The sequence below is a fragment of the Lolium rigidum genome, chromosome 4 (assembly GCF_022539505.1).
Source record: "Lolium rigidum isolate FL_2022 chromosome 4, APGP_CSIRO_Lrig_0.1, whole genome shotgun sequence".
NCBI classification, from domain to species: Eukaryota; Viridiplantae; Streptophyta; class Magnoliopsida; order Poales; family Poaceae; genus Lolium; species Lolium rigidum.
In genome coordinates this window covers 17,950,999-17,963,808 of record NC_061511.1, presented here as the reverse complement: position 1 = coordinate 17,963,808, position 12,810 = coordinate 17,950,999, and the positions used below count along the sequence as shown (strand labels likewise).

Here is a 12,810-nt window from a genome sequence, read left to right as displayed (position 1 = left end):
AGGAAGACCAAGAAGTACGCCGACACGTGGGGGTTCCTCGCCATGACACGCCGAAATGTATGTGAACAGGTTCGAAATGAGAAAACTTTATTTTTCAACAGGTTCCAGAAGAAGGAGAAACCTCTGCGAACTGTACCTATCCCTATCCGAAAAGGCAGCTAGTTATAAAGTGAGCCAGCCTACCCAGCTGGGTCCCACCCGGCGGCGGCGGCCGTGCCATTTACGCCCCTTCCGTCCGTCCGTTGTGTCCTCGTCCACCTCTGAGCTGTAGCTGACGCAGACACCATTGACTCCCCCCTGGACGCCCGCACCCGCACACCATTTACCCCTCCCACTGACACCCGGGCCCCACCCCGCCACCTCCCTCCCGCCGCCACCCCGGCCCCACCCCGCTGTCGTCTCCGCGTCCGTTGCAAATCCCACTGCCCCCTTCTCTCTCTCTCTCTCTCCCCTCACTCGGATCCACTGCGTCGGCTGCGGCGGAGCTGGCGGCGCGGCGGCTGTAGGCGGGGTAGCTAGGGTTTAGGAGCGGGCTGGGATGGGGACGGCGGGGAAGGCCGCGTGGGTCGTGCCGGCGCCGGCGTACCGGGAGGTGGAGGGGTGGGAGGGCGCCGGGGACGACTCGCCGGGCTACCGCTGCGGCCACTCCCTCACCGTCATCGCGCCCACCAAGGGACACGGCCCGCGCCTCATCCTCTTCGGCGGCGCCACCGCCATCGAGGCCGGCGCGTCCTCCGGGCTACCCGGCATCAGTTCCGTGCTCCCCCTCTCTCTCCCGGAACTGTTTTCTCCTCCCTGCCTGCTCTATATGCTCCTTTGCTTCTCGGGGCTCTCCTCTCTAATGGTGTGCTTTTTTTTCCAGGGCTCGCGGGGGTGACCAACACCGTGCACTCCTACGACGTGGACAAGCGGCGGTGGACCAGGTGAGGCCGCCGCTACTCGACCTAGATTTCCCTCCGCTGCTTCCTTACAAGGCAGAATTCAGCTCAGTGCTCAAGTCATTTTCTAGTACTCTAGAGTCTAGAGCTTGTCTGAAGGCCAATTGTGTAGACAGTGTGCCCGCTTACCGGTTGCGCTTGCGTTCCATCGATTTAAGCATAGTCAGCGGAATTTGTATTTCATGTCCGAGCTCATCGCGATTGCGTGGAACCAACCGATCTACAGTCATCATTTACCTCTTCAACATCATTTGCCAATCAAGCAGAGCATGATAGTAAAGCTAGGTTAAATTCTACTACATGACTCTGCAGGTTACATCCAGCTGGAGATCCTCCATCGCCGAGGGCTGCGCATTCCGCAGCTGCCGTGGGCACGATGGTCGTTTTCCAGGTACGAGGAACCCCCGTGATCTTTGAATTTCGGTTTGGCGCCATCTGGATTTGTTCAGTTGTGTGAGTGGTGCAATTTTTTGTGTGTAGGGTGGGATTGGGCCTGCGGGACATTCGACGGACGATCTCTACGTGCTTGATCTCACAAACGACAAGTTCAAATGGCACAGGTGAGCACCAACATTATTTTGTTTGTTTTCGGTCGGTCTGTCTGCTTGTTTGTTTGTCTGTGCATTGCCTTTTTGGAGTTGATCTTTTGGATGGGAGTGTGATGTTCTCTATTTCTGCCATTGGATGCAGGGTCGTTGTTCAGGGGGCCGGTCCTGGTCCTCGCTACGGTCATTGCATGGATTTGGTAGCGCAGCGTTACCTTGTGTCTGTCTCGGGAAACGATGGTTAGCTCTTAGCTGCAAAATTTGTTCTACTGAATATCTGCAATGATTACTATAGTAGCATTTGTCCTTCGTACTATTTTCACGGAATATCCTTTTACTTTTGCTGGCAGCGTTCTTATTGAGCTTGTCAATTGACTAATCTTCTGGTACAGGAAAGCGGGTCTTATCAGATGCTTGGGCTTTAGACACGGCTCAGAAACCGTATAAGTGGCAGAAACTTAACCCTGATGGCGATAGACCTTCGGCCAGAATGTAAGTCGACATACAATCTCTACTTCGGCATGCTAGCACATATTACCTTTTGTAATTTTTATTACATTCTCAATATCTGTGGGCCTCCCACCATTTAATCCGAAGCCAAGTTTGTTAGTTGACTGTGCCACTATGATGGGGTTATTGTTGTTATGGCCCGATCTCTGCGAAGGATCTTAGGTTGAAAGTGTGATGAGGTTGATAAACTAGTGAATGACCGGGTGCACGTGTCTGCCAGCTAGAGAGAAGGGTAGAGGAGATATTGGAACTTCTTATTTCATCTTGATATAAAAAAGCAAGCATAGCCTTCTATTTAGAGAAGTGCCTAACAACCCATCTGCAGTTTTAATGGAACTCCTGAATGTGCTAATTTTGGAAACAATTATCCTAATGAAGTCTCCGGAAGACTTGGGCTCCAAGCCTTCCGCATAGTTGGTGCTGTGGAGATATCTTGTAACTCGAAGTGCCCCAGCTAATATTAGTCCATTTTGGAAAGATTTGAATCGCTTCTAGACTCCTTTTATAACTGTATAGATGAGCCCCTCGAAAGGAACAAATGGAAACTGTATGGTGCTCTATCGTACGGTCTTATTAGGGTTTGCCTTGATACTAAAATAGCAATGCTGCCTTCTGCACATATCATGTGGTAATTACCTCCCTCTGAACAACTGGCATGCTATGTAGTGTGAAAATCCACATTTGCACTATATAAATAGGGCACATGCAGAATGTAGTACCTATGCTACGAGCTTCATACATGAAAATGAACTGTCACTCAGATCTCCTAGGATTTCGACTTTATCGACATCCAACTGTTCATATAAATCTGCAGTTGTCTTACTTTCAGTTTGTTGTAAATCATTTTAGGTATGGTACTGCCAGTGCACGCTCTGATGGCATGCTTTTGCTTTGTGGTGGAAGGGATGCTTCTGGGACGGTACAATCTTCTGCCTTTGTTATTGTTTGATAGTCACCCTGGGCCCTGTTTTTGTTTACTATTATTATCATGTGTCAATGTTTAGCTCTGATCTTCTAATGTGAGACATCATATGCGTATACTATTAAAGAAAGATCACCGGTAAAGCTGTATGTAATACCTTTAGGTAATTTTAAATATTACCATTTAATTAGTTTGTTATAAATTTATATCTGTAAGATTCCCCTACATATGTACAACTCATGTAGTCGTGAAATCACTCCATAATACTCTCCCCACTCTTTGAAAACTTGAGTTCTAGACATCAACACGGTCTTGAACTATTAACTTTGTCCACTAATTTCTATAGCAGTATGTTTGTAAAACGTAATAAAATTATGATTATAGGTTCTATCTTTCATGACAAAAGAACACATTATTCCCAGGAGTCCAACGTAATATTTTTCTGAAAAATATGGATAGTCAAATTACCCTTGAACTGCAAGGCAACAGCTCCACAGCAAAAGATGGTACCTACCTACCTAATATATACAAAGTCTAATGCAAGCTGTTAATCCATCAAGCTATCATGGTGTTTAGCCTTGATTCTATGCCTAAGCAAAGAAATGTTCTGAACAAAATTGCACTTCCATCTAGCAAAGATAGGTCTCTCTTGCTGGAAGATCTTCCCATTTCGCTACTTCCATATGTGCCAAAATGCTAGAATCATCACCTCCATAATAAAGGTTTGCCAAAGTCTCTCTTGGCAGCAGAAATAGCAGACTGAATACCATTACCCAGCGATCAATCAATCTGTAGGTAGTTCCAAACCCTCTGACTGAAATTCCATGTGAAGAATAAGTGGAACCTTTCCTCATAAGTCCCGGTGACACAAAGGACATAATGTGTATCTTCCGTGACCATCCAATTTCTTCTTTTAAGCAAATCTCTGGTGTTCAAGTGGTCTGAAAGTAACAGCCAAGAAAAGACCTTTGTTCTCATGAAACATGAGGATTTCCAGTTCCAGATCCATTTGTAAACAGGAGGAAATCATTGGTAAAGCTTCCTAGAGTTTGACTAGACCCCTGTTCAAAACGTCAAGTTTTCAAGGAATTTTGGGAATAATATCCTTTGAATGTTGAAGGGGGAATACTTTTTAAGGTTAACTTATTTGTAATGTCACAAAATAGTTAAAGACTAAAAGTAGAGAAATATGATGGCAAAGAAGTTTTGACTCCTTAATGACATCAATCACTGTTTTATAGAAAATGAAAGTCATGTGTACCCGCAAGTACTATAGCCATGTAGTGTGCTCTGCAGCACATGGCCTTGTAACATGCACTGTTCGGTTGTTCTTAATTTTGATTTGTTCGAACTTGGAACCAGGATATGCTGGTCTTACTTGAGCTTCTAATGTGTTTTTATTGATGTTGTCGTATAGAGATTGATTTGATGATAATTGCGATGCCTTTACAGCCACTCTCTGATGCTTATGGACTACTTATGCATACAAATGGTCAGTGGGAGTGGACTCTGGCTCCAGGGATATCTCCATCTCCAAGATATCAGCACGCAGCTGTAAGTTAAGAAGTGTGAGAGCTGAATGTATTGTTATGCTCATGAAGAATCATTGTTCAGATGATGTGTATTAATATTCTCTTGATATAATCCACCGATCTCGACAATTCTCTTGTTTGTTGGTATTGGACATGTCACCATATTCTTTGATTTGCGCACTTATGTTCAAACTAGTACATCGGTACGTGCATAGCACGTCAATTCTGTGCATGCATTTTGAAAAGAAGAAAAAACACGCCCCCTGGAGAAATCAATAAGATAAACCATTTTTGTGTTTATATATAAAGCTACACAATGAATTACTTAATTGGTCGTTTCATGCAGTGTACATTATGTTTACATATATGCCAGAAGTAATCCCCTCTAGTCAGGTTTGTTCTTCGAAGATCACGATTTGTTTGGATGCAAACCTTTGAAAATATGACAGCAAGAGATTTCATATCGATTATAAATACATACACGTGAAGGGCAAGTGTTAAACTCTTTTCCTTTTTTAATATAACAACAAGTGTTAATCACAAGCAGGCAAACGAATGTACTCCATCGGTTTGAGAATAAGTAAACGTTTTCCTTTTTTGAAAACCAAATATTTTTAAACTTGACTAAATTTTTACACGAAAATAGCAACATACATGATATCAAATTGTATATATTATTAAACTACATGTCAAATAAATCCAGCAATATTAATTTGGTAATATAAATATTGCTAGTTTTTTCAAGAAAATTTGTCAAACCTAATAAAATTTAATTTAAGAAATGTCTAATCATACACTTTTTTGAGGCAGAGTGAAGTAGTTTCGAAGTCCGCCCTATTTTATGCAAACCTAGTATATAAAGCTTGGCCAAAAAGAAGAATCTGGTGAATTATTCATGACTGACGAACAGTAGCACCATACCACACGTCCACACCCACTGGTCACCTTCAAGCTTCTCGCTGGTTCTTGTAACTGCTAACCGTTAATCATCCCGGTCTACACATCCTCATGTTTGGCCAAAGCCACGATCTGAGTCTGGGGCCAAACCGGCCAGGCAGGCAGGTGTCTTGTCCTAGGCGAATCTTGCAGGTGTCTTGTCCATCCGCTCATCCAACATGTGATTAGGAGTCAGCTCTTACTCGCTAATACTGCAGAATCGGGGCAAGCGTGATGCTAGAGGTTCCGGATATCTCCAGAGTAGTCCGACTTTACTCGCTAGTACTGTAGACGCGAATCCCTTCCTTCTGAACCGGAGGATAGGCCCACATCAACGGTTGCAATTACGAAGCTTGCTCAGGATTCAAAATTTCAAAACTCGTACACTATATAGGAGTATATGTTCAAATATTAGTTTGCCTTGCTTCTCCTCATTGTCTTAAGTTCTTAGGTCTTTGTTGGTGCTCGGTTGCATGTTACTGGAGGTGTCCTTAGAGGAGGGAGAGCTATTGAAGGGGAGGGCGCGATTGCAGGTTAGTGCACATTCTGTTTACTTCCATTACATACAAATACATATGTTTACTCTCCTAGACTCACTGGGTGAACACTTTCTGAAGTTCTGGACACTGCTGCTGGAGTTTGGCTGGATAGAAATGGCATTGTGACTTCTCGCACTTTAAAGTCTACCAATGAGCACGATGCTTCTTCGGATCTACTTCGTCGTTGTCGTCATGCAGCTGCTTCTGTTGGTTCTCAGATATACATTTATGGTGGTCTGAGGGGAGGTAACTAATAATGGATATTATGGTGCTTCTTGTCACTTCTGAATTGGTTCATCTTAAAATTAGGAAAACTATTTCAAATGCCAGTGTGATTATTGTCGTTTTCCTTTCAAGAAAACACATGATCATTGTCATGTGAGCTGTATTTTCGTTTGGTTGTCACTAGATAATATTATCAGTTTAATGTTGTTTCTCAATGGAGTGGATTTAGCATGATATGTTTAATGTAGACAATCTGTCAGATGATTCACTTTCAGATGATTCACATTAACATACATAGTCAGATGATTCACATTCATAATGTCAGGTAATTACAGTAATTGCAACGTTTTACATAGACTACTGTCAGCATTATTGTACCAAGATCACAGTATTAGGTGGTGATAGGATCTCTTTGCTTAGCAAGTTCATGAGAACTGGAGTGGTTGAGCAGATGAGTAAATGTCTTTATTTCTATTAGTCTATATTCTTACCTTAGTGCCAGGATTGAATGGCTTCGATCATGTGCATCTTTGGCATAATGAGAGAGATAAAGCCAAATTTGTGCATCTGAAATCTGATACATGCTTGTTTAACAGATATCCTCCTTGACGATTTTCTTATTGCTGAGAATGCACCCTTCCAATCGGAAACTGATAGGGTCCCAAGGTCAGAGAATCAAAATAGAAACCCTAATTTTAATTCTGACTCTCCATCCTTCCAGCAATATACAAATAACAGTCATGAGCCAGCCCCTGGTTTCAGGTTTCTTACTCATCTTCTTTAGAATATGTACAACACTAGTGTTTTGTGAAAGCTAATAAATCTCCCATGAATTCCAGCACGGACAAAAAGTCAATTGACATGTTGACAGAGGCCTCAGCTGCTGAAGCTGAAGCTGTTAGTGCTGTATGGCGAGCTGCAAAGGAAGCATCTGTCGCATCTTCAGAAGACAGTCTTTCAGAGGGAATAGGTTCTGAGTCCCCGCTGAGTGAAACTTCACCGATGAATGATGATTTAGATGATGGCCCCATGCAACCAGATGTGAAATTGCATTCTAGAGCAGTATGTATTTCAATGCAATTTCTTCCCATTTGTTTCCTTAACTAAATATAGACAACAGCATCTGTACAAAAATAGTTGGGGTGAAAAGGAAACCTTTCTTTATCATTCACTTTTGAAGCATCCAAACACAATTCTCAAAGTGCTGAAGTTTATGATTCTACTTGCAGAATTTGCTAAGAGTGTGGGTTATGTTGTTGAATTTGCTGCAACTAGAGTAGCTATTTACTTCTAGAGAAATTAATTCAACCATCCACTTTGGTAATGTGTCCTCTGTAATCTACTAAGGTTCACCCTTTGCGGATATACTCTGCTAGTTTCGTACACTTCAATATCTGGGCATTTTTCCCTCAAATGTAGGCTGTATAAATATCTTGAATAAGTAACCTGTTTTACCTAAAGGTTCATTTGAGATTCTTATGTGCGAATTCAGCTATTTTACTTCATTTAGGTTTCTCGTTTTGCCAATTTCGGTGAAGTTACTGCAGTTTAATGATCGTTCAATGTTGATCTTCCACTTTGAAGGTTGTAGTTGCTAAAGAAGCAGTAGGAGATTTAGGATGTTTGGTCCGACAGCTTTCACTTGATCAGTTTGAGAATGAAAGCAGACGAATGCATCCTGCGAACAATGACCAATCAAACTCAGCGAAGAAAGCATTAAATAGACAAAGGTCTCCGCAAGGTTTGCATAAGAAGGTAACGTACATCTTTAAATCATCCGAGTTTGTGGAGGAGCTATTTTTCTTACTCTTTTCTGCTGCAGGTCATTTCTCTCTTACTTAGGCCAAGGAATTGGAATGCTCCAGCTGATAGGGCATTTTTTCTAGACTCTTATGAAGTCGGCGAGCTATGCTATGCTGCTGAGCAGATTTTTATGCAGGAACCAACTGTTCTACAACTAAAAGCACCAGTTAAAGTATTTGGTGATCTTCATGGGCAGTTTGGGGACCTAATGCGCCTCTTTGATGAATATGGTTATCCATCGACTGCTGGTGACATAACGTAAGTTTGCTCCTGAACTTTGCATGTACCGTTTTGAACAGATGAAACCAGAGTTGAAGTTTTGAAACAATCTGTTTCTCTGTACACTTAATCTTCATATTCCACCATTAATTTCAAAATCATGTCCTTTTTCTCTTTGTAATGTGTTTGCTTTCATATGTTCAGGTATATTGATTATCTCTTCTTGGGGGACTATGTTGACCGAGGTCAGCACAGCTTGGAAACAATAACATTACTTCTTGCTCTTAAAGTGAGTATTGATATTCATGCATGAAATATGGTTGCTGCTGTGAGAACACTAAGCTAGTTCTGAGCCAGTGGAAACAATTTTTTGCAGATAGAGTACCCTGAACATGTCCACTTGATTAGAGGAAATCATGAGGCTGCTGACATCAATGCTCTTTTCGGCTTCCGCCTTGAATGCATTGAGAGAATGGTAATTATGATAATTCTTCATGTATTTGCGAGAATTAAAATATTTGTTACATTGGCTGACTTAACTCTTTTATGCAGGGTGAAAGTGACGGTATATGGGCTTGGACTAGATTCAACCAACTGTTTAACTATCTCCCACTGGCTGCCATGATAGAGAAGAAAATAATTTGCATGCATGGTGGCATCGGGAGATCAATAAACAGTGTGGAGCAAATTGAGAAAATTGAAAGGCCTATCACAATGGATGTCGGATCTATTATCCTCATGGACCTTTTATGGTACTTGCTGGCCATGTTCTCTTCTTTTTGCTATCCTTTTTTTTTACATTAGAACATATCTTGATTAGTGAATATACTTTCTACTTGTATAAATGCAGGTCTGATCCTACAGAGAATGATAGTGTAGAGGGTTTGAGGCCAAATGCACGAGGACCTGGCTTAGTAACATTTGGGGTATGATTTTATGATGACTCAGTTGCTTTAGGATGCTTCATATTAGCTTTTGTTTTTGTTTTTGTTTTATGAGCACCAACCATTTTGTGAAACAATATTGACCATTTTTTCTTATTATTGCTTTCCCCCTTTTCAGCTATCAGTCTCATTGTAATCTTATAACTGACCCAGTTGATTAAACTTATTTGCTGTCAACTTGCAGCCTGATCGAGTGACAGAGTTCTGTAAACGAAACAAACTGCAATTGATCATAAGAGCTCATGAGTGTGTTATGGATGGATTTGAGCGTTTCGCACATGGACAGTTGATCACTTTATTTTCAGCCACTAATTATTGTGGTATGTATTTTTCTCACTCATCCATTTCATCACCATTTGCAGCGTAATATTTGCTAAGATTGTGAATGCACCAGGCACTGCAAACAATGCTGGCGCCATACTTGTGGTGGGAAGGGGACTAGTTATTGTCCCGAAGTTAATTCATCCACTTCCACCACCTATCAATTCTCCAGAGTCATCCCCTGAACGCCACATGGATGCCACATGGATGCAGGTCAGGATGATTATTTTTCACTCTTTTCATTCCTTCAGTGAGGCAAAGCATGGATCAACTTGATCTCGAGCAAGAATTTATCACCAACAGCATTATGCTCTAAACGGATGGTCGCATTTGAACGATTGTTTTTTACCACTCATTAACCCGTATTCTGAAAGCCCATAAATCAACATAGGTCATGTTATTCTTGTATTGCGGGATGAGCTCGAAATGTTAAACTCACAACATTGCTGAAATTGTGTTCATCTGCAGGAACTGAACATACAGCGGCCACCTACACCAACTAGAGGACGGCCGCATTCTGCCGGTGACAGGAACTCTCTTGCTTACATATGATACATAGCCAACCCCCTCCATCTTCTTGACCCTGTATGTTTGTCGTTAGATATTTATTTGCCAGTCGCAAGGTACATACATTATACATCGGGACAGCCAGCCAACAGAGCATCGTGGACTCCCAGTTTTTCAAGACATTGCCCAGTAGTTAAGTTAATCATGACTCCTCAGTGTTCAGTGCAGTCGATGTGACCTCAGCTCCTCATTGGGAAGCTACAGACATAACAGTTCAGATCATAACTAGAGTTACATTGCTTCATTCTTGATTGGCTCTCCCAGTAGCTGTGCTCCATTATCCGATGGGGAGAATGGAATGTTGTCAGATATAATTACTCGAAAAAGAGGAGTGTGTTGTAGTTCGCTGTTGCGGCTCACCTGTAACTGTAGTGTTGTACATGGTTAGATCATTGTTCATTGAGAGCAAGGAGGCTTGTAATGTGTCCCTGTATACCGTGTTTGTTTGTTGTCACAGTGTAGGTCGCTGCTTGAACAGCGCAGCAGCTATACAAGTTACAGAGTTTAGGTTGCCTGGGGAAGGACTATGAGGGTTTCCTCGTGATGTTTGTAAGTGAAGTGTGTTGTGGTTTATTAAATTTCATTATAGGCATGGTTACAATAAATTAAGTTTTTTTGTTGTTGAGTAGCCTCAGTAAGCAATTGGTTTGAGTTATCCTGTTTGAAACATAGGAATACCTTTTTTTTCTTCTCTAGGAGAAACATGCTGGAGCTCTGCCAATTTTACCATGAGAATCGTAGTAATATCACAGGAAGCTGATTAGTCCATTCTTAATATCACAGGAACTGGCTAGCTCTCCTGTGCAGTTCTGGCATTAAAAAAATTCATATTCATGTGTCCTTAGGAGGATTTATCTGACCACAATATGCTTAGGGAAGACCTCTCCAGCATTTATTTTGTTTTTAGTGTTCCTCCAAGCCCACAAGATAGCAGAGCACTTTGTTTTACTTCCAGCTTCATGATTTCAGATACCATATGCCTCGGATCCTTGCACCCCACTAGATTCAGCCTGGTATCTTTGAACTCCAATCTTTTCCACAAATCTCTCACACCTTTGCCCGAGAAACTGATGTTCAATAGACAATCTTTAAAAGGCTACATGTCCAACCTTTTAAGTTTTATTAACCCTATTCCATCCGTCTTACAGCTTGCACACAGAACACGTCTCAGCGGCTCAATATCCTTTGGCTCTCACGTTGTCCATTCGGCTCCACTGATCCTTGCTGGATGCCGTCGCTCCTCATCTTGCATCTCTGTTTTCCTGAAGGCGAAGGCGTAGCATCTGGGTCCATGACATCCCCCCTCTTTGAGATTCTGACGGCTAAGAACTTAACAAGGGAACTTATTACTAGTAAATTAGTGTTTTTCAGGTACTGCATAACTGATGGAGAATTTCGAACCTCTCACCCCTGCGCCACTTCTCGTAGAGAACATAGAACTTCACCAATACGTCTGCACCTTTTTTTTTCAAGAGAATGTTGGCACTTTATTGATAGCGAAACATCATTAGAGTTATTTCCGGATACAATCCGGGACTACAGAAAAGGAAAGATTACATCTATCTGGCTCACTACAACGAGCTAAAACATGTGCCGCTACATTCTGCTTACAACCATAACGCTTAAAAGAAACTGTAGAAAACCCAGTAGCTAGTTCTTTGATATCACCAACCACCGAGCCCACACTTGATTGGTCTCGAACCTCTGAGTTTAAGCGCTGGATCATGGTGAGGCAGTCTGAACTTCTGAAGCCAGAATAACATGCCTGAAACCATTACCCCTGGCAAGCAACAGCGCTCGTCTGATGGCGATGGCCTCCGCCATCTCAGGAGATGTTATGACAGGGATACCCTCACTACATGCCAACTTGAGATCGCCCAGATGATCACGGATGACCACTCCCAGCCCCATCCGTTGTTCTGCTGCAAAGACGGCTGCGTCAACATTGACACAAACAAAACCTGCCGGTGGTGGAATCCAAGCTTGAGTCGAGGAAGACTCACACCTCTTTGCCGACGAAGATTTGAAACAAAACTGAACTATGTTGTCCACATAAGCTCTGACTTTAGCCGCCACTCTCACAAGATGCAGAACACCCTTCTCATTCCTTGCATCATTTCTGGATTCCCAGATGTGCCAACAAGTGACAGCTAATGCTGACGCTTGCACTGGGGAAGCCGGGCCTAAGAAGTCGAAGATCCATTGTTTCATGTTTCTAAGATCCTTCCTGGCAAGCCTCAGCTGAATGCCCTCCTTAACTGAATCCCACACAGCTGTTGCAAAGGGATAATGTAGGAAGAGATGCTCAACATACTCCACCTGACCATCATCAGCCGGGATCTGTCGATGTCTTAGCTGGTGTCCCGTGGGTAAACAATCATGGGCCATACTCCACAAAACAATTTTCATCTTGTTGGGACAATTGATCGTCCAAATCGACTTCCAACTTTTCTCCTGGACATCTGAACATCCGCCCTTGTTCAACTTGCATAGAGACTGATGAAACTTATCCGTCCTTGCCAAGTTGTATGCCGATCAGACAGAGTATATGCCTCTCTTATCATAAGGCCAGGAGGCAAAGTCTTCACTACGAAATTTGCTAATTGGGATTTGAAGAATCACCTTGGAATTCTCTTCCGAGAAGAAAAACCGAACCTTCCCCACATCCCAGGAATTGCCATCTTGGTTCAGCAGGAACTGAACTTTTGCACCGTCTGTTAGAGGTGCTAGCGTGGAGAAGGAACCCGGTTTAAAATCCGGTATCCAATTGTCTTGCATGATCCTGATGGAGGTGCCTGAGCCAGTGAGC

At 42.6% G+C, this 12,810-nt stretch overlaps 1 protein-coding gene across 2 annotated transcripts; it reads left to right on the top strand.

Moving 5' to 3' along the window:
- The first annotated feature begins 538 nt into the window (after window positions 1–538).
- On the top strand, window positions 539–10,610 carry LOC124649917 (serine/threonine-protein phosphatase BSL1 homolog). 2 transcript variants are annotated; one of them, XM_047189484.1, is made up of 21 exons: window positions 539–752; window positions 863–923; window positions 1,251–1,329; window positions 1,419–1,498; window positions 1,629–1,723; window positions 1,876–1,975; window positions 2,843–2,912; window positions 4,368–4,469; window positions 5,835–5,916; window positions 6,001–6,168; window positions 6,744–6,909; window positions 6,987–7,209; window positions 7,732–7,902; window positions 7,970–8,208; window positions 8,374–8,458; window positions 8,546–8,644; window positions 8,722–8,921; window positions 9,020–9,095; window positions 9,298–9,433; window positions 9,508–9,647; window positions 9,903–10,610. In XM_047189484.1, exons 1-21 carry the CDS (start codon window positions 539–541, stop codon window positions 9,984–9,986), a joined length of 2,670 nt encoding a protein of 889 aa, XP_047045440.1. In that variant the 3' UTR covers window positions 9,987–10,610. The 2 variants fall into 2 exon arrangements, with proteins under 2 accessions (XP_047045440.1, XP_047045441.1); XM_047189485.1 differs by lacking the exon at window positions 539–752 and having other exon boundaries at window positions 869–923; window positions 6,744–6,813.
- Window positions 10,611–12,810: the final 2,200 nt, after the last annotated feature.

What these genes read in the sequence shown, in the direction of transcription:
- LOC124649917 (XM_047189484.1), top strand. Translation starts at nt 539, where the DNA reads ATGGGGACGGCGGGGAAGGCCGCGTGGGTCGTGCCGGCGCCGGCGTAC. An exon ending in CTGGCTTAGTAACATTTGGG is followed by an intron (nt 9,096 to 9,297) that starts GTATGATTTTAT and finishes GTCAACTTGCAG; the next exon opens with CCTGATCGAGTGACAGAGTT. An exon ending in TTCAGCCACTAATTATTGTG is followed by an intron (nt 9,434 to 9,507) that starts GTATGTATTTTT and finishes TGAATGCACCAG; the next exon opens with GCACTGCAAACAATGCTGGC.